Here is a 27,629-nt window from a genome sequence, read left to right as displayed (position 1 = left end):
CAGGGTGGGGAGCGATGGCTTTCCATCTGTCACCAGCTCGGTACAGCCTGACTGCCAGCGCGTCTCCCTCCGCCTGGAGCTCGACCTCCTAACCTTTCAGAACCTGCTTCCCGTGGCTCAGCTGAGCCCCCTCCCCATTTCCCTGGGAAGCCCCCTCCGGAGCGTGGCGAGCAGGAGGCCCCACGCAGCTGTGACCCACGGTGGAGGGCTGTGTGGAGGGAGTGAGCTGACTGAGCACAGCAGGGCCGGGCGCCCCAGAGGTACCAGGTGTCAGCCTTGTGTGTGCAGCATCCGCCTTCTCATGGGCCAAAGGGGGAAGGGAGTGGCCGGGTGGGAGGCCAAGGCCCACGCCCAGTGCTCCTGGAAGTGGCCAGAGGGCACTGGAAATGGGTCAGGGCATTCTTGTGGGAGAAGGGTCCGGGCTCAGGGGTCAGGAAGCTTGCTGAGGCCGGACTTGGAGTCTGCCTTAGAGGCACCCCCTCTTCCAGCACCTAGGAGGCAGAGTGCGTTTTTTTTTTTTTTTTTTTTGGCGGTACGCGGGCCTCTCACCGCTGTGGCCTCTCCCGTTGCGGAGCACAGGCTCCGGACGCGCAAGCTCAGTGGCCATGGCTCACGGGCCCAGCCGCTCCCCGGCATGTGGGATCCTCCTGGACTGGGGCACGAACCCGTGTCCCCTGCATCGGCAGGCGGACTCTCAACCACTGCGCCACCAGGGAAACCCGCAGAGTGCGTTTGAATTTCGGTGGTCATGGCGTGAGGGTGATGTCCCGGGGAAGGGGAGGGGCCCGCATCACTGGGGAGCCCCTTCCTCCCGGGAGAGCTGGGATCAGGCAGAGAGGCACCAGCTCACGGAGGTCAGTGCAGCTGTTGTCACCCCAGCGGGTTGTCCCCGGCCTCCTCCGATGTCGTTCCTGGAGGGGCTTCCCCCGCCCATGGCTTTGCGGTGGGTGGGGGGGTTCCTCGTGGGAGGTGTCTTGCTTCGTGGCGCAGGCTGGACCAGACCACATGGGTCAGAGCTGGCCCTCCCCTCGCTGGGGGTTGAACCGGTTGGACCCCAAGCCATGAAATGGGCACGCGTGATAGCTCGTGAGTCGGGTAGAGGAATGCGCAGACCGTGGACGTAAAGAGCTCCGTGTTGGGCTTCCCTGGTGGCGCAGTGGTTGAGAGTCCGCCTGCCGATGCAGGGGACACGGGTTCGTGCCCCGGTCCGGGAAGATCCCACGTGCCGCGGAGCGGCTGGGCCCGTGAGCCATGGCCGCTGAGCCTGCGCGTCTGGAGGCTGTGCTCCGCAACGGGAGAGGCCACAGCAGTGAGAGGCCCGCGTACCGCACAAAAAAAAAAAAAGAGCTCCGTGGAGCACCCGGCGCAGGCCCAGCAGCTGATGGATGATTTTTTACTGGAGAAAGTGGAATTCCATCCGATGATGTTTCAGTACCAACGAGTGTTAGACTTCAAGCCAGGCAGGTGACCCGGTCCTTTCTGGACAAACATCTAACGGCTGTGGGGTAAGCCACTCGACGCGACGGCGAGGGGCGGGCACAGCGGTGGGCCTGATGCCGCCATCGCACGTGGCCTGCCCGTGATGTGGGGCGAGGCCAGCCTCTGGAGGACCTCGGTGCACAAAGAAAACCCCCTCCGCTCCCTGCAGCGGGCCCTGCACAGAGGCCGCTGGGGTTCATCCGTCAGCCTGCTGGCGCCCAGGTGCGCTCCCGTCTCCTGGTGCGTGTGCAGCTGAGAAAACGGCCTGAGTGGAGGAAGTGCTCCTGTTAAATTGTCCAGACATAATCGAGTCCCCGACGCTCCTCAGTAAATGCCCGGCTGGGCCTGTGCGTTCCCTGCCTGGAGCAGCGGGTGAGCTGGAGGTGCACCGGCCTCTCCCCGCGGGAGCCCCCGCATTCGGTGCTGGGGGCGGTCACGGCGGCTCGGCCCCTGACGGCGTGGGAAGCCGGGGCTGTGGAGTTGGAAGGACTGGTTCCAATCCCGGATCCCGACCTCCCGAGCCTGGTTCCTTCTCTGTAAGATGGGTGATAAGTGATCCCTCCCTGCCGGAGGTGTCATTGGGCTTAACAATTGGTGGATCCTACCTGGCTGGTGTACGGAGGCCCGAGGATGGTACTGATGGGTGCGGGAGTGAGCGGTCATGGCCAACCCCAAATTCCACCTGCCCCTTTATTTTTGGAAGAGATGCTTCTGGAAGGGAGGGTTCCCACTGCGCAGCTGCAGCCGTCCAGGGGCCCCAGATGCCTGTAAAGCCATCATGGAATCCCTGCTGCTTGGGGGAAAAGCTGGGCCATTTCAGAGATGCCAGTTAATGCTCTGTAGATGGTCATCTGTGCACTCATTCATTCACTGGACATTGAACCCTGGCTGTGGGTCATTGCCCAGGGCATTTGGGACCCAGGGGGAGAAGAGGGTCTTGGCCCCTACCGCCATGGAATATCTGGCCAGCTTGTCACCTCCAGGCCCCCTGTTTATTTACCTGAAGGGCCCCAAATTTCAAAGATCCATTCCAGTAAGCTGCCCCTATTAAATAGTAATGAAGTCACTTAAGATGTTTTTTGGAATGAGCGTGTGGCATAAATAAAACAAGAAATTCATTCCTTTTCCCATTTTTTATTGATCAAAGACCTCGTCGTCAGCTGCCCGTCAGAGCATCTGATGGGCAGGCTCAGCAGCTTGGCCCCGGGTGGCGGGTTGGGGGCGGGGGTTAGCATCGCTCTAGCTGCAGCAAAGCGACTTGTCATCGTGAAATGCAGTTTTAATGCCGCTTGTTGAAATATTTCAAGAAACTCAGTGCTGGCCGTGGGCACTTTTTGGAGCCTGTGTTGTAGAGCGTGAACTTCAGATGTGGAGACCCCCGCCTTGCAGAAAGATGCAGGGGTTTTAAAACAAAGCTCCTGTTCTCGAGATACCTGGGTAGCTGGCATGCCCGGGTCCCTCTCCGGGGGTCCAGGGGTCTGTCTTATGGCTGGGGGGTGCTGGGAGGATGCTCTTCAACTCGCTGTTGTCCCGCTGCTGTGGCCGTGAGCAGAGAGCCTCAGACACGTCATGTCCTGGAGGTCTTGCTTCCTCCCCTGGCCCCTGAGCATCAGCTTTGAGGAGTTAGGCTGGTAAGATTAGAGGCCGGCAGAGGTGTGGACGAAGGGCCAGCTCCGTCTGCGGTGCGGCCACTCCTCAGTTCTGGCTGACTATGCCCAGGAGGAAGTGCAGGTCACAGGGCCCTGGAGGGGCCATTGGGGCCAGACCCCACCTCCCCCCTTGCAGGGCATGGTGGCCCGGGGAAGCTCTGGGCACAGGGACTTTGGGAGGTCCCAGTGTCAACTGTCCCTTCGTAAAGCAGTTTTCTTGAGTGAGGGGCCCAGCATTGTAGGAGTCAGTGGGTAAGACTTCCCCACTTTACAGATGGGAAAACCGAGGCGGGAGAAGACGGGGCCGTTGAGTTGGAGCAGGCACAGCCCAGCGGCCAGGCCAGGGTCTGGGCTGGAATGTACGTCTGTGCCTTCCTGCCCTGCCCTGGAGACCCCGGGGGTGGTGGGACTGTGTGGTGGAGTGGGTGGGCCGGGGATACCAGCCAGAGTGCCCAGAGGAGCTTTGCGTGTCGGGGACCACGTGCGGGGGCGGGGGGAGGGGAGGAATGTTGGCAGGGATGTGGGCCCCAGTCACTTCTGGGAGCTGAAGGCTCCTGGCCTCCTGACTTAGCCTGGGGGCAGCCAAAGGGACTTCTTCCCCTGGGACAAGCCCTGTAAGAGGCGAGAGGTCACCAGGAGAGGTCACCTCTCCTTGCCAAATCTCTGAACCTTGGTTTCCACACCTGCACACTAGGGCTCAAAATGAAAGTCCATCGTAGGGATGGATCGAATGCAGACCTAAAAGCAGAAGGTCTCAGTAAACAATGAAGTGGGGCGTGCTGGTCGGTTCCTGTGTGCGCAGCAGCCCTTCCAAATTCCCCCACCCACTGGCCGATTCGTGAGCCATGATTTCTGTGTGTGGAGCCTGCCTGTCAAGCCCAAAGGCTGGGCTCCTACCTTCAGTGTCTCCCCATCACCCCGACCGGACTTAATTTTCCTGCAAGTATTATTTTCTTTTTTAAAAAAAATCTTATTGATTCCCTGCTCAGAAACCTACAAACTATCAAAAGTCTGGCCTTATAGGTTAAACGGACCCAGATCTGTCCCCAGCTCTGTCACATCCTTGCTACTGACCTTGGGCAGGCTAGGTAACCTCTTGGGACCTCAGTCTCTTCGTCGGTGAATTAGGAATCGCTGTAATGACTCTGGGTTGCTGTGAGCAGCCCATCCCTTAGCCCAGAGCCTGGTGCCATGGAAACCCTTCCTAAATGGGAGCTTTGGAGATTCTTATGAGCCAGTGTGAGATGCCTGGGATCCCCGGACCCTAGTCTAGCCCCTCACTGTAGCAGTGAGACTTGCCAAGCACACACGGTGGGGGAGGGGTGTTGGAACCAGGAAGCCAGGTATGCACACAGGGGTGAGTCACATCCCACAGAGCCCAGCACCCGGGGGGCTGGGCACCTCCCTCATGGCCCAACACAGCTCCCTGGGGGCTCCAAGGGGCAGGGCAGCCAGCCAGGCCTGGAACACACAGACCCCGCCCCTTTCCCTTATCCTGGGCTTTGACAGGGCTTCCCCTCCCCCTTCAGGCAGGGGCCTGTGGTCATCATCCCAGCTGCACTGTTTCTGGCAGGAACTTGGACCCACCCATGGTCTAGCTGCCCTGAGCCTCACTTTGTCCATCTGTGGAATGGGGTGCACAGCTCAGGGGGCCGTCGCAGGCGGTAGTAGGTTTGTCACTGGAGCAGGACCGCAAGCAGCTGTGGTTGTGGTTACCTCCGTCCCTCGCCCTGTGGGCGGTTCCCCGGCCACCTGCATTCAATCCACAAATCCTGGGCCCCCTGCTGCCATGTGACCTCACACAAGTGGCTTCAGCACCCTGTGCCTCAGTTCCCCCTTTTGCACCAGCCTCTCAGTGCTGAGGTGCGTGAGCAGTGGACGTGAGCTCCGGGGGCCCCGTCCCAGTGCTGCCTGGGGGACAGCAAGCCTGGGGGGTGGGTAACAGGAGGGGCCCTTGTGGCCTGAAGGCTGCCCGCCCAGTGGGGCAGGCCTCTGTGTCTCCTCCACGGGGTGGGGCTGTCCCTGGCGGTTGACCACTAGGAAGCCGTAGTGGAGCCACTTGAACCTGGCCAGGAAGTGCCCCCCCATCCCCCCCCCGAGGGTGCATGGGGGCCACGAGGCTCAGACACGGCCCCTGGCTCTCAGGACCCGGGGCCTGGGGACAGCTAAGTGACAGGTGACAGTGAACAGCAGGCCTGGGCTGTCCTGTCTGGCTGTGCCTGGGGAGGTGGGCGGTGGCCTGTGGAGCCTGTGTCCTCATGCTAATCTGATTTCAGCCTGATGAGGTCTGAGGAGGCTGAAAAGGGCCTAGGACTAGAGGACATAGGCGGTCCCACCTCTCGGCACAGTGGCCAGGCCTCAACGAGGGATTGCTTGGGACCCCCTCCATGTCTGGGGCTGGGGGAGCCCACGCCCCACGGGATGCCCTCAACCAGTACAACGGCGCTACCTCCGGTCTGGGCCGCTTGTGAAGGGGCCAGTTTTCCCGGGACAGACCCCTATTGTGGCCGCCCTTCATCGCGGGCCCCGCCGGCCGAGGAGATAGAAGAATGCCACTTGTCCCTGAAGCCACAGGGACACGGCCGGCTGTCAGGCCTTCTCTGGCCACAAGACAAGGATGGGCAGCTTCTGGCTTCACACTGGCCGCCGCCCCCGCCCACTGTCACCCAGCCTGTGGCTGAGACGTGCCTGCAGCCGCTTCAGCCCTGGTCCCCTCACCCTCACCCCTCAGGAGTCTCTGTCCCAGAATCAGACGCTGATTCTGCTGGGAGTGAGGGACCACGAGGCTCTGACTGGCCAGGTTCCGGCCACACACCCTCCCGGGCCCAGGGGTGGTGGGGAAGGAGGGAACTGGAGGAAGGTGAGTCTCTGTGCCTCAGTTTCCCTAATTGTACAATGAGGGAGATGGTGACCGTATCACTTATTCAAACGGGGCCACTTATGGGAGTGGAAGGGATGCTGTTGGTAAGCACACTGGACAAGGGGGACCCAGGACACTCAGGGCATCCTGGAGGTAGGCCCCATCCTCTCAAAGGGCCTTCACCACTCTGGAAGCACACGTGGTTTCAGATCTCGGCTTGGCCACCTTCTAATCTGGAGCCAAAGTTCTCCACTGCCTGGGCGTCAGTTACCTTACCTGTGAAATGGGGTGAATTCCTGGAGGGAGGGCAGAGGCTGCAGCGCAGTGCCAGGCGCACAGGCACCCGTGAACCGCTGCCGGCCCGGGTGCTTTCTCCCAGTCCTGCCGTGCCCCTTTTCCCCTGCGGTCCGAGTCTGTGTGTGCGGCTGTTGTCCGCCGCCAGCCTGGGCTGGGCCCAGGCCACCACGGGGAGCGGTTCTGGAAGGTGAGGGGCCCGAGTGGCCACAGTGGGGGTGGGGCCAGGCCGGGCAGACACTGTGCCCACGGGTCGCCTGCCCCGCCTGAGCCCCCAAGGGAAGCCTGGCCTTGCCGGCTGCAATTATGGTTAGGAGCTGGGTAATTAACTCTAAAAATGGGAGGCTGAGGAGGAATTAAAATAGAGGCTTAGTGGAAATCAGAGGCGAGCGGTGCAGAAAGGGCTGGAGCCGGCTGGACGCCGCAGCCGGGCCTGTAGGGCGGGTGGGAGGAGGGTCTGGAGCTGCAGGGTTGAGGGGGCCAGGGCAGCTCTGGTTCAGGCCCCTCCTCCGGGTGGGGGGGTGGGGGGTTTGAAACAGCTGAAGTCGCGGTTCTGGGCATCTGAGATCCAGGTGACCGCAGGGTGGGCTGTCTCTTGGGGTCTTGGTGGAAGAATGTGTCCCAGGCCCCCTCCCAGCTCCTGGTGGTTTCTTGGGCTCCTGGGAGCATGACCTTAGTCTCCATCTCCGTCGTCACGTGGCCTCCTCCCTATTGGTCTGTTTTATTTTGTTTGTTTTGTTTTGTTTTGCGGTACGAGGGCCTCTCACTGTTGTGGCCTCTCCCGTTGCCGAGCACAGGCTCCGGACGCGCAGGCTCAGCGGCCATGGCTCACGGGCCCAGCCGCTCCGTGGCATGTGGGATCTTCCCGGACCGGGTCTCGAACCCACGTCCCCTGCATCGGCAGGCGGACTCTCAACCACTGCGCCACCAGGGAAGCCCCTGATCTGGGATTTTGATGCTGGCCTTTGTGCTCCCAGTGGCCCCCTGCTGTGTCTGGCATGTGCTGCTCCAGTGGTCCCCATGGCTGCTGTAGGGCTTTGTCATGTGTAAAGTAACGGGGGCTGTGTCTGTGTGGGGAAGGCAGTGTGCACTTGTGTGTGCACCCACTCTGTGCCTGCTGACTGAAAACCGGCATATTTTGTTCCAGCCGTGATTGTCGGAGTTGAAACGTGCGGATCCCTGGGCAGGGGCACGAGACAGATGGCCAGGAATGGCCAGGGCCAGTGGGATGGCCGTGGTGTCTTCTCCGAGCAGGGAAGCGCTGGTCCAGGTCGGCGCACGGAGGCAGAGTTTGCAGCTGTTAGCATTACTGCCCGTACAGACTGTGCAGGTTGAGTAATTTTCCCTTCTCTCCTCTAGTTCCTGTGTTTGAAGAACATCCGCACCTTCCTTAAAGTCTGCCATGACAAATTTGGACTCAGGAACAGCGAGCTGTTTGACCCCTTTGACCTCTTTGATGTCCGAGACTTTGGGAAGGTGAGTGGCCTCTTTCTGGAATGGGCCCGGCCCCTCTGCACAGAGCCCCGTGGGCAGGTGCAGGCCTGGCTGTGTTACAAACAGGAGGGGGCGCATCGGGGGCTGGGGCAGTGGGAAGGCCCCTCCCACCTCTCAAGCTGTTCAGGGTGAAGTCAGGCATCCTGAATCCAGGAGGATGGGGGGCAAAGCCAGGCCTGGATGAGGCCAGTACCGGGGATGCAGCCCTGGCCCTGCCTTTCTAGCTGAGCGACCCTAAGCATTTACTTCCTGCCCCGAGTCCCCCATTCTTTGTGGGAGAAAGGGCACCAGCTCCGTGGGTCGGCTGAGGTGATGCAGGTACCGCTTTTACTGTGGTGCTCCGAGAAGGGAGCCGTCAAGATGATACTGAACAAGCAGGGCCGTCTGGCTCTGAGCAGGTGTCGGGCACGGGGGTGGTGATTATCTGAACCCCCTGGTCCCTGGAGGTCATCCCCTAGGTCCCTGGTCCCCGGAGGTCATCCCCTAGGTCCCTGGTCCCCGGAGGTCATCCCCTAGGTCCCTGGTCCCCGGAGGTCATCCCCTAGGTCCCTGGTCCCCGGAGGTCATCCCCTAGGTCCCTGGTCCCCGGAGGTCATCCCCTAGGTCCCTGGTCCCCGGAGGTCATCCCCTAGGTCCCTGGTCCCCGGAGGTGATCCCCTAGGTCCCTGGTCCCTGGAGGTGATCCCCTAGGTCCGTGGCAAATAACCTGGGAAGTCTCCCCGTGTTCTCAGAAAGTGTCCCTGGCAGCTGTCTGGGAGTCCTGCTGGCACAGGTGAGGGGAACCTGAGGCCGGGCAGGTGCCAAGACCAGGTGAGGGTATGGCTCATTGTGGCCTCCTGGTGAGCCTGCGTTCAGAGTGTTAAAGCAGGGTGTCACGTTCCATCTGGAAGCCAACAGTTCCAAGGTCCCTCATTTTAAAAGATGGGGTCAGGATGTGATACCTTGTTGATGGATCGGGGGCCGAGGGCTTGAATCAGGCCTGGCTCTTTGCCGCCCTGTGGCCCAGCCGTTCCTGAGTTCCTGCGTGCTCTTGGAGGGCCCTTCCCTCTGCTGGCGGCACAGGACTACCCGGGGCCATTTCCATCTGCTGATGGGAAATATCAGAGGATATTTATTGCCTGCTTTATCTGAGGCCCATTATCATAAGGGACCTGGTGTTTGCAGAAGAGTTCTGTGAATACATGATTTATGAAACGCAAGGGGAGTTTTGTATTTGCCCTTGCAAATGCTGAGAAGTCAGTTCCAAGAGGAGCCCTTACTTGAAGTGCCGTAAAGTGTCAACTTAGCATCAATGACTAGGACTTTCCCATAAGCCACCTGGGCCTGACGGTCCTCTTCTTTAGTTCTGAAATTCTCTAGAAATAAGATTCGGGGACCTGTTCAGGAGCCTGTCTCTTAGTGTCAGCGCCCAGCTCTTAGAGGTTTGTCTTCCTCTCTTAAATGACTCACCCAAGTCCCTCTGGCTGTAGGGCACTTGCCCAGGACTCTGAGGCCGCCTTCTTCCCCTCTGCCTGGGGGCGTGTCTGCTGGGGCAGGAGCCTTGGAAGCTTGCATGGAGCTGTGCTGGTGTCCTTTCCCATAAGCGGGCTTCTCAGTTTTCACATTCTTGCTTTTAGATGGCTTAGAACCTCTCTCCTTTTTATTTCTCCTTGTGACCAGCAGTGCCCTGGGCAGGGGAGAAGCCAGTGGCTCTGGACTTTGGGGAACGGCCTTCGGAACACACACCCACCCACCCCCACACACACACACACACACGCACAAACACTCATACACACAACTGGTATTTAAAATAATTGCATAGAGAAAAAGACAGGATAAACCCTGGCCAAACCCATTTCTTGGCCGGCTGTGACACACAGAGTGCCCAGCCTGTAGTAGGTGCTCATTACTCTGCTTGAGCCGAGTGCAGTGATGTAAGATGTACATACATTTGGATTCAACTCTCGTCACGTGACCTGCCAACCATGGCCAAACCCTGTGAAAGGGGGCGCCCCTTACGGTCGTCAGGGGTTCCAGTGGGGTGGTTTGACCCCGGCGGGGCATGCCAGCTGCCTGCAGAGGGGCCGCTCAGGGCAGGCCAGGAGTGGGCAGTGGACCTGGACTGTGAGTCACGGTGTGGGGGCCGGGAAGGCAGTGCAGGAGCCGAGGGGCCTGGGCACAGCCTCACGTCCTGCAGGGAGACCCGAGGCTCTGGGAAGGGCAGGGCTACCCTGGTTCCGATCCTGCTCTTCACGTCAAGTCCGACAGACCTGGGGCCACTTACTGGCCGACGACTTTGGCAGATGACACAGTGACTCTGACCCACCTGGGTTTGCCAAGGACTGCGTGGGCCGGGGAGCCCTCTGTGTGGTGCCCGGACCATAGTAGGTGCTCATTAAATGGCGGTGCCGCTCGCTGCTCCTGGTCCCTCCCGCCCCCAGGTTTGGTGGAAATGTGCTACTAGACCAGCACAGGTTGGTGGCAGCCTCCCCTCTCTTGGTTTTTCTCCATCGTTGTATTCGTGCAGACTTCCGGAGCCCAGCCTGGCCCTCCCGCTGTCCTCCCTGTGTCCATCTGGCTGAGCATCCGTGCACTGCCCTCCCCCTTCCCTGCCTAGTTTTCGGAGCGCGGTTTACCCGTGGTCAGCACCCTGAGCTGAGTTGGACGTGGGGCCAGCAGAGGCCGGGGTGCCGAGAGGAGCTTCTCCCCATGTGGGAGCCACTGACCAGAGCCTGCTTTGCTCGGCTCATCCCCCCGACGTCCGGGGACAGGATCCCCTGGAAAGCACACACGTAAGCAAGACCCCGGCTCCTCCCCACTGCACTGCTGCCTGCCCTGGTCCCGTTTTGGGACTGTCCCCGCCCCAGGGCAGCTGTGGACGGGCAGGCAGAGCTGGGGCTCCAGACTGCGGGACAGGGAGCAGGTCTGGGGAGGTCGGGCTTCTCACTCGGGTGTGACTTCCCGGGATGGGCTTGGGAAGGCCGTCACCACGTGAGAGTTGGCTCTGGGCACAGAGACAGCAGACACTCGCCAAGGTTCCCACGGGCCAGACTCGCCTTTTGCCCTCCAGGAGCCCCATCCAGTGGGGACGCCCAGGCTAGTCCAGATGTGCCTGGCGGTGCTCAGTGATGTCAGACCATGAAGATGTGATGCTTGTTCTGCTCCCCCCTGACTGCCACCACCGGCCCAGCGCAGGCAGAAGGATCGATCAGTAGGGGCGAGTCCAGTCTCTGCCGACCGGAATTGCCTGGAGCCCGTGTTGAGTGACACTGAGGCCGATTCTTGGGTGGTTGGGAAAGGGCTTGGGGTTGGCTGTGGCCTCTCATGGGGGTGGGTGGGGGCAGGGATTTGAGGGGCAAGGTTTCTTTCGCACTTTTTGCCTGGGCGTCCTCCACTTACATAAGATTCAGGAGCAGAAAGGATCCTTATGGGATAGCTGGCTAGTTAGTCTTAGGCTGGTTTAGAAATTTCCAGGTCTTTTTTTTTTTTTCTTTGCTATTATTGAAGGAGGCTTATAGCATTCAGATCCTGTCTGGGTTCTGGGTGGTGGTGTTCTTTTTCTAAACAGCTGCCTCTCAGCTTCCCAAGTCTCTCAAATTGGAGTCATTCCTTGGGAAGCAAAAAGGCATTCATTCCTTGGTCCTTCCACTCATCCGCCTGTTAAGCATTCAATTTACCAATAATTTATTAAACACTTACTATGGCAGAGATCAAACGGAGAGACTTGCATGACCTTTGCCTTCCGAGGGTCACCCAGATGAGCCGTTGTGCAGGTCACGGTAGTAAAAAGGGCTGGGAAAGTGAAGGCTCTGAACTCTGCCCCTGGAGCTGGCCGTGCTGGCCCACCGTGTGGCCGTGACCCCGGAGCCCTTCCTCTGCCGTGTGGGTGCGGAGCGGGTCACGTGCAGTGTGAGCTTGGCTGCAGCAAAAGCCCCCAGTCGTAGGGGAGTGATCACCCCTCTCCCCAGGAAACCACCGTGCGGAGTTGGGCTGATGCTGATGATGCGCCGGCATTCTTCCTGTTTCCAGAACCAGCAGGGTCCTCCACCCGCCCCCTGGCCCCTGGGCTTCCCCTTTTCCCTTGGGGGCGGGTGTGGAGAGGAGCTGATGTTTTGGGGTGCATGAAATTCCAGAAGGTGTTTCCTGACCCTGGGAGGAGCGCCGGGAGGGGCAGCTCATGCTGACTGGGCTCCCTCTGCTTCCCGGCCCGTGGCAGGCAGGTGGAGCCCCGGAGATGCTGGAGGGCTCCGGGACCCCGGGTGCAGCCAGCCTTCTCTCATCCATCCAGAGCACGGCGATGGAGGGGGTGGGTGGCGGGGAGAGGGGTTCCTGTGGGTTAGACCCAGTGTGGATCGCACTCTGCGGGTACTTGGACTCAAGGCAGGGATAGAACGAGGACATGACGGCCCAGGGCGCGGTGGTGTTAGGCGGCCTCAGCCAGGAAGCAAACATACGGGTCTTATCACTTTTACTAGTAACTTGTCCCTCTTCTTGCTCACCCATGCAGCAAGCTCCAGCAGGAGCGGAGGCATCCAGAAAGTTGGTTCCGGAAGTCTTTTTTTGGCCCCTGTCCCTGGTATTTTCCTGAATGGTCGCATTAAAGGTATTAGGTTTCTGCTCAAACCAGTCCCGTCAGGGAAGGTTTGAGCGAAGGGCCTGAGATGGGAGCTAAAGGCCAAGCCGCCTGGTGTGGAGAGCGTGACCAGGGCCCTGCTCTCTCCCTGATGGCGTGTGACTCCTTCTCGCGTTCCCTTGTTCTGGGCATCCGTCAGATGCACAGGGCCCAGGAAGGGAAGGAGCATGGGAAGGCTGAGTGGGCGGCCGGGATGGGCTGGGTCTTCCCGGGATGCCTTAGCGTGGAATCTGGTTAGCAGTTCTGGACGGAGGATCCTGATGAGGCTGCAGGGTTTTTGTGGCTCTCTTCTTGTGTCTTGGTCCCAGAGATTGTGGATAAAAATCACCGTGGAAGGACAGCCTCATCTCCTCGTTGTGAGAACCTCCTAAGTAGGGCGGTGAAGTGGTGGCTTTGCCAACACGTCTGGTCCTGCCTGGCATTGCTGCTGGGGTCGGTCCGGGCAGTGATCCTGGGCTGGCGACTTTCCCGGAACTTCATTTCCTCATCTGGAAGATGGGAATGGTCGTACCAGCTTTCCCCTGTTGCTCGGAGCCCCACGGGCACTGTGTTACGGACAGCTCTTCGTGTGGGCTGGGACCCGGTGGTCAGTGAACAGACGGAGTTTTCATCATCATCTTCAATATAATCCTTTGTAGACCAGCCACCTACTGGGCGTGTTTACTTGCACCGTGAAGCCAGGGGTGGAACTGAGAAAGCTTTGTAGGAGACGAGTCTGTCCTCTGGGTGGGCATCAGGCAGGGAGGGAGGAGGGAGCGGGGGCCCGGGGGGTGGACCCCAGCCTCCAGGAGGCCATGGCCGGCCTCTGGCTCTGGGTGGTCCTGGGCCGTCTTTCCTGGGACCCGCTCCTGGCTTCCTGCCAGTTCACTCATTCTCATCGCGGGCTTTCCTGAAGGCTGCCCCTTGGCCTGTAAGGCTCTCACCACACCACAGGGCCACCACCCCTCACCTCCCAGGGGCCTTGGCTCAAATCGTGCTGTTTAAAACGGCGGGGACGCCCCCTGGGCCCAGTGCTATCCACCGTCTAAGCAGTTTCCTTCCTTACCAGGGCTGCGGGTCACAGTGCCCTGACCGGACCACGGGCTGCCTGGCTGTAGGGACGTTCATGCTCTCTTCCGGTGCCTAGAAACCAACCTGGGATGGGGGCCGTGCACCAGTCTGTCTTTGCGTGAGTCTGTGGATCTTACTGGAGGAGCCGGGAAGCTGTTGGTGGCGACGGGGTGAGGGTGCGGCATGTCGCAGAAGGCCCTGGTGCCCTTGGTGGGTCAGGAGGCCCGGGCGGGCCCGGGGGGCCCCTCCAGGATCTTTCCCCGGGTGGGGCCCCATCGCCCACGTCGGGGGCCCGATTCCCTGCGTGTCCCCAGCCTGGGCTGCCCTGGACCTGCAGCCCTACCTGGTCAGCTCGGCTCACTTTAGCCCCCCGTTTTGAGTGGAATTAACAACCCGGGAGGAAGGTCTGCGAGGCTGTTTCTCTCATTTGAGTTAAAGAGCGGAGCCCACCCTCTAGTAACGGGTTGAATTCTCCTAGTTATTATCCATGAAAACAGTTTGCTGGGCTCAGAAACTTCCGAAGCGGTTAAACCTGGCCCTCAGCACGGCCGGGGGTGGACGACAGGCCTCTCCTTAAGTCAGTGCCCGAGGCGGGGCACGCAGTGTTTCCCCCAAGTGCCGGCCCTTCCAGGAGCCCTCCCGCCGGCACCCCTCCTGCCCTGCCAGGAGCCCTCCCGCCGGCACCCCTCCTGTGCTTCCCGCCTCCTGCGGAGCCCCGTGCGCTGTGTGCCCGGATCTTTGCATCCGTGAGCTCCTGCCCTCTTCAGGGGCCTCAGGAAGTAAGGAAGGAAACCGAGGCCCAGAGAGAGGATGCGTCTCACTTGTGTCCCACGGCGGTGGTGGAACTGGGGGGTCGATTTGGGTCCTGCGGACGGCGGAGGCCGAGTTCTGCGTTCTGCCGCGCCCCTTTCCTCTGCCAAGCGAGGCAGCTGTTTGCAGGGGCAAGGAGTGGTCAGCTCTGTGGAATTCTGCCATCTGCAGGGGGTTGGGAAGCTAATCTGGGGCCAGTGTGGAGGCCAGGAGGGCGATATGGGGGCCGGGAGGCAGCGTGGAGGCTGGCAGGGCTGTCTGGGGAGAGGCCACAGGAGGCCTGACTCAGGAGGTGAGGGCTGACCATCAGCTTTTTAAAGGGCACAAGGCGGGGCATTCCCTCCTGCAGTGGATTTTAAGCCATCTGGGCCTGTCTCTGGAGGCCAGGAGGAGGCGGAAGGCAGGGCCCTGCTGAATCGGAGTGAGTCCACTTTTATCTGCTTTCTCTTTCGTATTTTGCCTGACATGTTGCTTATAGGAAGTGTTCTGAAGAGGTTAAAAGCACAGTTTGAAACGAGGGGTCCATAACAGCTGAGGAAACCCACCTCCCTGGGATCAGGGCTCTAGGAGGCGGGGTGCGGGGTGCTAAGGCTGGGGCCTCACGGGCTGCCTGAGGGCCCTGGTGGTGGGCAGGCTGGTCACAGCTGTCCTGGATGTGGGAAGCAGGTGCTGTCCGCCAGCATCCCAGTCCCTCTGACTGCCCGCGGGTCAGCCGCCACCTGCTCTGGCTGCGTCCAGAGCCTGGATCTGCTGCCTCAGCCCCAGGGCCCCTCGGCGGTTGTCTCTGCGGTAGAGGTGCCCTCCCTCCTTGCCCTCTGTCCCACTCTTCCTCTCTGCCTGGGACCCTCTTTTATCATCAGCCTGTCCTTGCCCTCCTCCGTCCCCCTGGCATGGCAGCGCCTGGCACATGCTGCCACCCCCTGCAGAGCCCTGGGCAGGCATCACTTATCGATCCCAGCACCTTCCCACCGAGCCCCTCTGCACGCACCCCAGGACCCCGACAGTCTACTGGATTTGGCACATGGGAGGAAACCAGTTTGCTTCGCCAGACCTCCCATCTGTCCCGCTATTGCCATGACCCCTTCTCTTGCCCCGGCCCCTCCGGCAAGCACTCACCACCCCAGCCCACTGCCCTCCGGACTTCTTGAGAGTGCTGATGCTTCTGGAAGCCAGGTAAAAGTGGACCCACTGAGGCACCTTCGGGGGCTTGGGACAGAGTGTGATGCTGGGGAGTGGGCTTGACCCACAGGTCGCCTCACCCCTGAGTGCTGTAGTTCTCCCATCTGTAAAATGGGTCTGCAGATGGGCCCCGTCTTAGCTGCTGGAGGAAGATTGGAGACGGTGCAGCTGTGTGTCTGCGTGCGTGAGTCCCGGGGGTGATGCCCTCCTTGTACAAGCCTGCGCGGAGCCGGTGGCGGCGGCCTTGGCAGCGGGGCAGGGGCGTGGCCTACAGCCCATCCCTCTGCCTGGAGTGCCAGCCTCACCCGCCACCCTCGTCCCACTGCCCTGTGTTCGGGATCGAGATGTCAATTCCTCCTCGATGAATGCAGGCAGCTCCCGGGCTCTGCTCAGGGAAGGAGCAGGCAGCCTTGGGGCATCCATCCGACAGCCCGATCTCCTCACCCAGGCCTCCCCGTGTTCGCTCATTTCCCTAACGTTAGTTCATGCGTTTGCTGAGCGCGGCTGCTCTGCGCTCACCTGTGGCCTGTCTGCTGCTGATGCCCAGGCTGCAGCGAGTTCATCAGCACCCCCGCGCCGATGTTGTCAGGAGGCGATCCAGGCTGGCCTCCTCAGCGTCCACTCGGCGCTAATTACTGATGAAAATATTAAAATGCAGCTGCCGAGGAGCAGACGCAGCCTCCAGGCCCCGCAGAGCCACTGCCTGCAGACCTTTTGGCTGAGGCTTTCCGAGCTTCTGCTTGAAAACATTTCCTCCTTTTAACTGCGGGTTGTCATTTCAGGATGTTTTTAGCCCGTCCGCTTTCAGAGGAACTCACCACCGGGCACACACGTGTACACATGCGTGAGGCACATGCAGAGTCAAATAAGCCGTTCAGATGCTGACCCCACGTTTTCTCAATGGTGCTGGGAGTGGTTTTCTCTCCGCTTCCGTTTCCGGGCGGCAGCCACTGGCCGTCATCGCCTGCATAGTGGACAAGGGTTGGGGAAGTCTCGTTTTTTGTTTTATAAATTTATTTATTTTATTTATTTATTTTTGGCTGCGTTGGGTCTTCGTTGCTGCGCGCGAGCTTTCTCTGGTTGCGGCGAGTGGGCTACTCTTCGTTGCGGTGCGTGGGCTTCTCATTGCGGTGGCTTCTCTTGTTGCGGAGCACGGGCTCTAGGTGCCCAGGCTTCAGTAGTCGTGGCACATGGGCTCAGTAGTTGTGGCTCACAGGCTCTAGAGCTCAGGCTCAGTAGTTGTGACCCACGGGCTTAGTTGCTCCGCGGCATGTGGGATCTAGTTCCCAGACCAGGGCTTGAACCCGTGTCCCCTGCATTGGCAGGGGGATTCTTAACCACTGCGCCACCAGGGGAGCCCCGGAAGTTTCCGTTTTGGTGGTTGAGTCCCTGCAGGTCTGATGAGCTGTGAGTGATCTGGGTCCACCGCCCTGTGGGAGATGGGCAGGTCTTGTGTGTGAGGCCCGGGAGCCTCTGGGCCTTTGTTTTGGCCCCTCTGCCCCTGGAAGGGGTTCAGGGAGGAGCTGATGGCCAGGGTGGTGTGTCCGTGATCCTCGGTGGGCGAGTCCTACCCATCGACTCCTTTCTCACTTAGGATCATTCCTGGGGAGAGGAGACTCGGGTGCCTATGGTGGCAGCAGACACGTGCAATGGAGAAGTCGGGGTGGGGGGTTAGGAGCGGTGCGTCCAAGCCCTGCTTCGGCCGCTGCACCTCCTGGCACAGGGGCAGGCCCCTGTGCTCCTCTCTGGCCTCAGTTTCCCCATCTGTGAACAGAGGGTTGGACTGGCTGGCTGACCTCTTGGCGGTGGTTGTTGGGGGTGCCTTTCTGGTCCCTGTGGGTGTCGGGTAAGGTGCACACCTCGTTGTTATCTCTCATCCGTGACTCGTACCCTGAGGGCCCCACCCAAGGGGGCTGGGAGCGCGAATTTTCTCAGCTAGTCCTGGCGTCACTCGTGCATGCTATTTGTTTTTTTTTTTTTGGTCTGTGTCCACAGTTAATTAAATTTTAATTGGCTAATTGTTTCTCCCTAGCGCCCCAAGACATTGTTTCTATTGAAGCCTGACAACTTGATGTTTGCAGCAAAAAAGCTGAATGAGACCAAGAAGGAAAGAAGAAAAAAAATCAAAATGTAAATAATTAATTGTAACAAAGTGTTCTTTCTTGGCATCCTGGAAGGCCTTTCCCAAGGAATACTGCCTCTTCGAATGGCACATGGCAGGTGGGGGTCTGCGGCCGGTCAGGCCTTCGGGGTTTCTGGGCAGTGCCTCTGAATCACAGGGTGTGTGGCTGTGACCTTGTTGGGGGAGAGACCCCGCTGTGGTTCAGACCTTTGCCCATTTACCCCAGGTCGTCAGAAGCAAGGGTGCTGGTTCAGCGCGCAGATTCCCTGCCCTGCCCGCCTGACACGCGGGTTCGGGAGTTTCGGCTGGAGCCCTGGAGTATTCATCCTGCCTCGTCCTTTTTGACTGTTGTTCTTTAGGAAGAATTATTGTGATAAAATGGACCTAATGTAAAATTTACCTTTTTAACCAGTTTAAAGTATACATTTCAGTGGCATTCCATATATTTGCAGTGCCGTGTAGCCATCACCACTGTCTTGTTCCGGAACTTTTTGATTAAAGTTCCAAAGGAAACCCCAGTTCCTCCTCTCCCATCCCCCAGCCCCTGGCAACCACTAATCTGTATTCTATCTCTACAGATTTGCCTGTTCTGGACATTTCACATAAACACAATCATACGGGATGTGGCCTTTAGTTTCTGTTCTGGCTTCTTTCACTCAGCATAATGTGTTCGATTCATCAATGCTGTGGCATGTGTCAGAATTCCCTTCCTTTTTTTTTTTTTTTTTTTTTTTGGCGGTACGCGGGCCTCTCACTGTTGTGGCCTCTCCCGTTGCGGAGCACAGGCTCCGGACGCGCAGGCTCAGCGGCCATGGCTCACGAGCCCAGCCGCTCTGTGGCATGTGGGATCCTCCTGGACCGGGGCATGAACCCGCATCCCCTGCATCGGCAGGCGGACTCTCAACCACTGCGCCACCAGGGAAGCCCCACCAGTTTTATTCTTGAATTCCTAAACCTGCAGCCCTCTCACCTTCCAAGGCTCTGGGCCCCAGAAGGCTGGGCACCCGCACTATGGAGTGAAGCCCATGCTCCGTCCAAAGAGGAGATGCCCCACCCCCAGCCTGGTGGCTCTCGCTCTTGAGGGGAAGCGTGGGAGAAGATTGGTCTCCAGCCTCACATGTATGGATCCAGGCTCTCGGGCAGGCCTTGTGGAATGTGGGGTTTGTTTACAAATGAGCTCTGTGGGTGAGGTGAGGCTGGGGGCTATTGTCAGTCATGCTGCTATGAACACAGGTGTGCAAATATCTTTTGGGTTCCTGCTTTCATTTCATTTGATTATATACCCAGAAGTGGAATTACCAGATCATATGGTGGTTTTGTGTTACATTTTTTTTTTTTTTTTCTTTTAAGATGTGGTACATATATACTGGGCTGGCCAAAAGTTCGTTCGTGTTTTTCAGTAAGGTGGTACAGAAAAACCTGAACGAACTCTTTGGCCAACCCAATACAATGGAATATTACTCAGCCATAAAAAGTAGAAACATCTTTTGTTCTAATGAAGTAACTCTTGGTGGCCTCCTGGATAGCTTCAGGATGGGGTCTGGTCACCCGAAAGACCAAGCCATGATTTGAAGCTTAGAACTTTCAGCTTCCAGGGAGGAAAGGGGGCTGGTGTTTACCTGCATGATGCAGCCTCCTTAAAATCTCTAAACTATGGGATTCTGAGAGCTTCCAGGTTGGTGAACACATCCATGTGCTGGGGGGGTGGCACACCCCTGTGTTACATTTTTTGAGGCACCAGCATAATGGTTTCCGCAGCTTCTGCACCATTTTACATCCCACCGACAGTGCACAAGGTTCCAATTTCTCCACCTTCTCACCAACACTTGTTATCTTCTGTGTGTGTGTGTGTTTGATAATAGCAACCCTAATGGGTGTGACGTGGTCTCTCATTGTGGCTTTGATTTGCATTCGCTGGTGATTAGTGATGTCAGGCGTCCTTTCATGTGCTTATTGGCCATCTGTGTATCTCCTCTGGAGAAATGTTCATTCAAGTCTTTGCTCATCTTTTAATCATATTTTTGGCTTGTTTTTTCCCTTTTCATTTGACCGTATATTTGAGTGAGGACAGGTGTTCTGCTTTTAGGGCAGGGCCTCTGTGGGAGGGGCAGCCAGATGCCCTTTGCTGACGGGCAGTTGATGAAATGTTCACAGAATGCCCAGGGTCTGCCCGGTCCAGCCCAACTCTCCCCTGTTCCCAGAACCCCACCTTCCAAAGCTTCCCACTCCAGAGCTCTCCCTACCAGGCCACCAGGTCACTAGGCACGTCTGCTTCCCCATCACTGAGTATCAGGCCCCTTCCCTGGGTGGGAAACCCAGACAGGTAGACACTTCTGGGGTCACAGCTGTGACAGAGCCAAGGGTGGATGTTCTTTTCCCCCCAGCTCAGCCAGGTAGAGCAGGCTGGGGCTGTCCCACCGCCTCCCAGGAACGGGGTAGAGAGAAGCCTCCAGGGCCTGCCAAGCAAACTGAAACCAGACAGCGCCCGGGCCCCTCAGCAGCTCTCGATGGTTCTGTCCTGTCTTGCGGGTATCAGTCAGCACACCGGCATGCCGTTACCTGGCCCACTAAACCTGCCAGCGCGGGGACGCGCCCAGGCTAACTGCTACCTGCAAACGTCATTAGAACAACCCTCACGTCCAGTCCTCGTGGCTTAATTTCCATGAAGAATGAACGTCTGGGCAGATGGGCTCCGTGGAGATTTGTATTAATCAGCGGTTGATTTCTCGTACTCGCTCAGGCCCCGGGCTTCCTCGTGGGCTGGGGAGCCGGGTGGGAACGTGGGGAGGCAGCTTTGAAGTCAGAGCCGGTCCCCAGGGCGGCCTCCGGGGTTGCTGGGGGGCTCCTCTCAGATGCAGCAGGGGTCGCCGGGTGTCTGAAAGTGAAGATGCTCCTTCAAGGAGGGCTAGGAGTCGGCGACAACGAGGAGGATCGGGCGTGACATTCACGGAGAAAGTAAACATGGGCTGACACTGGGCTGATTCCAGACGAGAGAGCCTAATGGGGGCAGCGGTGGCCAGTCCCTGGCACACTGGTCCAGGGAGGACTGGACCATTCCTAGCCATCCTGGGAAGACCAGGCCCTTGGCCTGGGCTGTGGCTGTACCGGGCTCGGTGCAGCTGTGTCACCACGGTGGCCGTCATGAGGTCCCCCCCCGGGAATGAGGCGGCTGTGACCTCGGCCCCGGTGACACCTCCTTGATGGCCCCTGGCTTCGGCTGGTGTGTGGCCTCATTCTCTGCAGACGTCCCGAACCCGCTCGAATCTCTTCGCTGCAGGTGGGCACAGGCTAGGTGAGTGTTCTTGGGTCCCTTCTATTTATTTTTTATTTTATTTTTTAAATTCTGAATTCTACTTTTTTTTTTTTTTTGGCCGTGCCGCGCGGCTTGTGGGATCTTAGTTCCTTGACCAGGAATTGAACCCGGGGCCACAGCAGTGAAAGCGCCGGCCGAGTCCTAACCACTGGATCGCCAGGGAATTCTACTTTTTAGTTTGAAAAAATCTGGCATATCAAAGACAAATAACTGGCACGCATCTGAAATATACATAACTAGTTGGAGTTGTATTCAGCATTGTGTGCTGCGGAAAACAAAATCATTAAACTGAATTTAGGCCAAAATCTTAAAATGTCAACAATCATCCTTTCGCAATAGTAACTACAGATTTACTTAAAAAAAATAATTAAAAAATACGATAAATAAATTTGGTGTGGCCGAAATGACTTCACTCTGTTGAAGCTCTTAGAGTGAAGAGCTTTTAGACCAGGAGGAACAGGTCAGTGTCACGGGGCAGGAAAGGATGGGCTGAGAGGAGGGTCCCTGGCCGCAGCCCCGGATCAGTCTTTGGGGCTGCAGGGATTGGGGTCAGGGAAGTGGGTCCTGGTGTACTTGGTCTCAAGACTTGGGGTCCGGATTCCTTAGAGCGAGACACAGCTTTCCTTCTGGACATTCAGTGTTCTTTCATTCATTCAGCAAACACTGTGGCGTGCCCACTGGCCAGGTGCAGGGGTCAGGGTGGTGAGTGGCCAGCTCCCACTGTCCCCGCTCTCCAGCTGGCGAGGCGGGGGCGGATCTCCCCCATGCCTGAGCCTGGAGGCCGAGGGCTGGGGTCTTCGGGAGAACACTGGGTCTGCATACCCAGCTTGGGTCCTCCAGGGACACTTTGAGTGTCCCCATGTTTCCTCTTAGGACTTTGAGTTTTCAAAGAGTACACATATGAAACCAATGACAAGTCTTTAGTTTTCCCTTTTTTTTTTTTGCAGTACGTGGGCCTCTCACTGTCGTGGCCTCTCCCGTTGCGGAGCACAGGCTCCGGACGCGCAGGCTCAGCAGCCATGGCTCACGGGCCTAGCTGCTCCGCGGCATGTGGGATCTTCCCGGACCGGGGCACGAACCCGTGTCCCCTGCATTGGCAGGCAGACTCTCAACCACTGTGCCACCAGGGAAGCCCAGTTTTCCCATTTTTAATTAGACACTAATTGTGCGTTACACCTGATCCACTGCGATAGCTGTGCCCCACACGGAGGGCGCAATGGCCAGAAAGGGTGCGGGTGGGAAGTTATGAGTTGGGACATTCAGTCTGGGTGTGTTCAGGGTACTTGGAGAGCTCTGGGACTGTGACCTTCACCCCGGGACTGCTGTGACCTTCAAGGACCCCAGTTGGGTGCCTTTCACTATGGAGGACACAGCGGGTCATCAGCAGGCAGCCGTGGTGGCTGGAGGGTGTCCATTTGCTGTGGGGAGAGCAGAGGAAGCTTGGAGGGGGACAGGCAGCACCCCCGTCCCGGGCCAACCCAAGGCTCCCCTGTGTCGTCAGCCGGGATGGTGGAGGGCGAGTATCTAGGGAGGAATGGCTCCCCGCCAGCGTCAGCCTGGTCTCCACGGGGCTGTGGGCCCCCATGCCCACGCGAGTGGGCAGGCGAAGGGGCCACTGCACACCTCTCTGCCCAACCACCCGGACTCTCCTCTTTGACCCAGTGACATGGTTCCGAGACAGTCCGGCATCTCTTCCTCTGTGAAGCCGCCCTGGGTTGCTCCAGCACAGATACTAGAATGGCTGGCCTTGGCAGTCTTCCAGCCAGAGCCCTTGTTGTGCCAGTGGGGACACGGAGGCCCTCTGTGGGTCTGAGGAGAGCCCAGGCTCTCTCTTCTGGCCCCTGGAGCCCAGGTCCCAGGTGATGGGAGGGCCGGGCGTGGCCTCTAGGGGCTGACCAGGATGAGGCTCTCAGCTTATCATCTATAGCAGATCCCTTTACCTGTTCGAGCTGCCGCTTTCCCAGCTGGGAGGCCTGGCTCCTGGCAGGTAGTAGGGTCCGGCCCGTGGCAGGTCCACACCCGGGCCTCCTTAGCCTCCCCATAGCACCTGGCACAGAGATGGCAGCGCCCAGGCCGGGCAGGGTTGAGCACACAGAAAGCTGCCCCGGGGTCTGGGGCCAGCAGAAGCTGACTCTGGGCTCTGCTGAAGGATGGCAGGGCAGGATGGGTCGGGCCTTCCACCTCTCAGCCCAGGGATGTCGAGGGCACACTCTTTGTTTTGCTTCCCTGAAACAGACCCCATCCATCTGGCTCCGGCTTCTGTGCCGTTTCCGGCTTGCATTCCTTTTTGATACTGAAAAAGTTTAGCGGGTGGCAAAAATGGCCCAGTGCCCTTTCTCCCTCCCAAGACGAGAGGAATGTTCAAGAAAATTCCGTTGCCCTGGCGCCCTCCCTGGCTGAGCAGGCAGCCTATGACCCGTGGATTAGAATGGCAGGGAGATCAGCCAGCTGTCCCGGCCACTGGGGTCCGTGAGGCCCTGGGCTGGGAGTCTGGGCACCTGGGTTCCAGGAACCCCTCAACTGGGGTGGCGTAGCTTCAGGACGGGCCTCGGGATGCAGCTCCATGGCCGAGCAAAGAACGCGGAGGCCTGGAGCCTTCGAGCCTGATTTCAGAGCCCAGCTGGGCCCTCTTTGGTGGCGAGGCCTGGGATGTTGCCTCTGTTTCCCATGGGTACCTGCTCCGTAAGTGGGCTGTGGGCACCTGGGAAGGATGGTGCCCCACGCATAGAAGGTTCTGGAGCAGCATGTGGTGGTAGTTTTACCCTTCAGTGGGTAGCGGGGTGTGTGTCAGAAATGCAGAGACACGGCAGCAAGGGGGGCCCGAGAGGAGGTGTGGAGAGTCAAGCGGTAAACCCCGAGGGCCGAGCCAGGCCTGGATGAGAGGAGAGGTGGGGATACAACGTGGTGGGGATGCTGTGAAAGGACCGTGGTGGTCTTTCGGGGGCTGTGGGTCCCCGGGGCTGAGAAGGTGGGAAGGGAGTCAGGCCCGCCCGATTTCAGTTCTGCTTCTGTGTTCATTAAATGTGTGACCTTGGTCATCTGCACAGCCTCGCTGGCCTCATCTACAAAATGGGAAGCAAAATGATATCACTTTACATCAGCCCTGTGGGGTTGGGAGGAGGGAGTGTGGGGCACCAGCGTTGTCCTGGCACCAGTGAGGGCTCAGACACCCCACCCCCAGGGGCTCTCGTCTCTGGCCTGGATTCCTAGATGTTTCTAGTGGTGTGGTAACGGGGGGGTAAGCGCTGGGCATGGGTTAGAGTGACAGAAGCACTGGACAACTCAGAAAGAAGACCCTTAACGGTGGCAGGCTTTCTGCCCTGTTGTCTTTCTGCCACGGCTAAGACCTTGATCCTCAGTGTTGAAAACTAGCTTCTAGCAGTGCTGGAAGCATCCATTCCTCTTCAGCGTTTCTAATGGTTTCCCTATTAATGTAAATGGAGAAATCACCGCAAGATGTCTTTCAACTGGAAAAGGAGAGACGTCCTACCACTGTGGGCATATCATTAGGAAAAGCAAATTAACTCATGTTTAATGGTGTTAGACTCTCAATCACTTTGGAAAATGGGGTTGGTGAGGCGGGGAAGTGAGAAATCGCTGATGCCCTTTGGAGGAGGTCGGGGAAGAGGAGAGTCTCAGGAGTGTCTGAGAGTGGCGGGTGGTGGGTCTGGGTGGGGGTCTCAGCTGGGTGAGGGCTGCAGGGTGGGCGGGATCCAGCGTTTTCCACAATGTCATGTAAATTCTCTCCTTCATGGTCCCAGTCTCTGCAAGCAGGGTGTGGGGCCCGCTGTAGCCTGAAGGTTTGTGTCCACCCTTCCTCCAAATTCATATGTTGAAACCTAATCCCCAGGGTGTTGGTGTTAGGAGGTGTGGCCTTTGGGTGTGTGAGGTCATGAGGGCGGAGCCTTATGAAAGGGATTCGTGCCCTTATCAGAGAGGCCCCAGGGAGCTCCCTTGTACCTTCTGCCACGTGAGGGCACAGGGTGAGGAGACAGCCTGTGAACCAGGAGGCAGGTCCTCGCCAGATACTGAATCTGCCTGCACCTTGATCTTGGACTTCCGGCCTCCAGAACTATGAGAAATAGATGTTTGGGGTTCAAGCCACCCTGTCTGTGGCATTCGGTGATAGCCTGGATGGACTGAGACAGGGTCCACCCAGCCTTTTCTGTCTCCAGGGCTCTCTCTCTGGGGTCTTTTGGGCTCTGATCTGGGGGGTGGGGAGACAGAACCAGCTCAGCCCTTTAAGGATGCTCACCTGGCAGGTTGTCCCCCCAGCTTCAGTTTCCTCACCCATAAAAGGGAGGGTGACACCTGCCTCTGGGGGGACTGCCCCCATGGGGCCAGTCCCCGTCAGGTCTGAGTTGACTTGATTGGAATAGTGGCCCCTCTGTGCGGTGTTTACCTTTTCAGTGGGACCAGTATTTTGTTTTTGAGTCGCTAATGGCACTTAGGGGATTATGTCTTTGCAACTCACTGAAAATGACAGCTCTATCTTTTGTGAACATAAAAAAACCCTTCTAGCAAAAATATGAGTTTTCTGCTTCTTTTGTGGTAGGTTCCCAGATCTCTGATAAGTCATAAAGAATATTCAACTTGACGTTCCACCATTAGAGAATCATTCCTTTGACTTAAGTTCCTATTGACATAGGTAACCCGGTAGGCTTTGTCTCTCACTTCTCAGTGCCGAGGAGTTTGCAGATCCTCTCTTGAGGGTGGGTTCTGATCAGGAACGGAGAGAGAACTTGGGCCCAGCACAGGGGAGGACAGCGCCGGGGCCCCGGGGGAAGAGAGGTGCAGAGTCCAGATAATGGAATGAGCTCTCGGGCCGGCCCGTCACTGGCCCTTGGGTGGGGAGGGATGGTCCGGAACCTGCTTGGCTTTGATGGACGGAGACTGTTCGCAGTAGGCAAGGAGGGAAGCCCAGGACAGACAAAGCTGCGGCCAGTCCAGGAAACCCAGTGGGAGTGGAGAGATGGAGCTTGCTCTGTCTGTCGGGCAAACTGGGTCGGCTTTCCTTCTGCTCCGATTCTGGAATCCACAGAGCTGCTTCTCCCCACCCCCTGCTCTCCCTCCCCCCACCCCACTCACCCACCCGTGTTCTTCGAGCACCAGACTCCCCACTAAAAGTCACATGGATTCCCAGAACGACCCCTTCGGGCCCAGATGCCAGCTCCAGAGTGGCGGGCGCATATGCCTGTGTGTCTGGGTTTGCACTGCCTTTGTCTGCGCCCACCCCCTTCCCTCTCTACAAAGAGGGCTTTATCCCGAGGAGGGAAACTTCCCCCATGAATCACTGTCAGTTAGCTTTCAGCGCAGTTCACCCATTCATCGTGCTCCTTTAGTCCGCCTTATCTGCGCGAGACCAAGCCTCCTCCAGGGAGCAGGTGATAACCCATGAGCCGCACAGCCGCGTCTGGGAAAAGACCCTCCTTCCTCCTGCTCCTCCCTGTGGCCGTGGCCTGTGCCCATTTCCTGTCAGGCCCTGGGAAGGCAAGATGTGGGTGCACTTGTGTGGGTGCTGTGACTGTGTGTGTGTGATGTGTGTACGTGTGCGCGTGTGTGTGGTGTGTACATGTGCCTGTGTGGTGTGTGTCTATGTGCATGTGTTTTGTGTGCCATGTTGTGCACATGAGTTCTGCACCCTCAGGGCTTCCACTGGGCTCTTCCCCGGAGACAAGGGACTCACTGAAGGCTCGTGTTCTTGGGGTGCTTCGCAAAACAACCAGGGCCCCTCATCTGGCATTTTCTTCCAAAGAAGCTTCCTTGTTGTGACAGCTCTGCACCTGGTTCCTGGGGGTGTGTCTGCAGGGAAGGAAGTGCGGGGACAGGGTGCGGCGGCCGGCCGGCGAGGAGCCCCCTGTGTCCACCTGGGGAGAATCTCCTCATGTCACCAGGGCCCGTGAGGACCGGATCCGGGGGCCCTTGTCAGCACGTGTGTGCCAGGAAGGGAAGGGGACCGAACACACATAGCATAAAATTAACCATTTCAACAACTTGAAAGTGTGCAATTCTGCAGCATTAAGTAAATTCATAGTGCAGAGCAATCACCACCACTGTCTAGTTCCAGAACATTCCATCAGCCTGGAAGGAAACCCCGCACCTGTCAGCAGCCACTCCCCACTCCTCCCTCCCCCAGCCCCTGGCAGCCACCAGTCTGCTTTTGGGCTCTGTGGATTTGCTTCTTCCGGACCTTTCATGTAAGTGGACTCCTACTACATGTCGTTTCTGTGTCTGGCTTCTTTCACTCAGCATGGCGTTTCCAAGGTTCATCCACATTGTACGTCAGGACTTTATCCTTTTTTTTTGTTTGTTTTTGCGGTACGCAGGCCTCTCACTGTTGTGGCCTCTCCCGTTGCGGGGCACAGGCTCCGGAAGCGCAGGCTCAGCGGCCATGGCTCACGGGCCCAGCCGCTCCGCGGCATGTGGGATCTTCCCGGACCGGGGCACGAACCCGCGTCCCCTGCATCAGCAGGCGGACCCTCAACCACTGCGCCACCAGGGAAGCCCAGGACTTTATCCTTTTTATGGCTGAGGATCGCATTGTGGGATCTGCATGTTCATCTGTTGATGGCCACGGGCTTGTTGGTTACTGTGAACAGAGCTGTGTGAACACTTGTGTACAGGTGTTAGTTTGACCGCCTGCTTTGGTGCTCTGGGTACACGCCTTGGAGCGGAATTGCCAGGTTACGTGGTGATCCTGGGTCTAACTTACCGGGGCCACTGACTTTCTGACTTGACGGGACAGCCCAGGGCACCTCTCGGGGTTT

At 58.4% G+C, this 27,629-nt stretch overlaps 1 protein-coding gene across 4 annotated transcripts in view; it reads left to right on the top strand.

Moving 5' to 3' along the window:
* Window positions 1–27,629, top strand: part of VAV2 (vav guanine nucleotide exchange factor 2) — a gene marked incomplete at its 3' end in the record, with an annotated part of 177,821 nt that overhangs the window by 31,009 nt on the left and 119,183 nt on the right. For all 4 annotated transcript variants that reach the window (XM_079707133.1, XM_079707131.1, XM_079707130.1 and 1 more), the window contains exon 2: window positions 7,642–7,758. In XM_079707133.1, the coding sequence (XP_079563259.1) occupies window positions 7,642–7,758 (117 nt within the window). The remainder of the gene's footprint in view (window positions 1–7,641; window positions 7,759–27,629) is intronic.

Source organism: Hyperoodon ampullatus (genome assembly GCF_949752795.1).
Source record: "Hyperoodon ampullatus genome assembly, chromosome: 6".
Taxonomy (NCBI): Eukaryota; Metazoa; Chordata; class Mammalia; order Artiodactyla; family Ziphiidae; genus Hyperoodon; species Hyperoodon ampullatus.
This window is presented reverse-complemented; position numbering and strand designations above follow the sequence as displayed.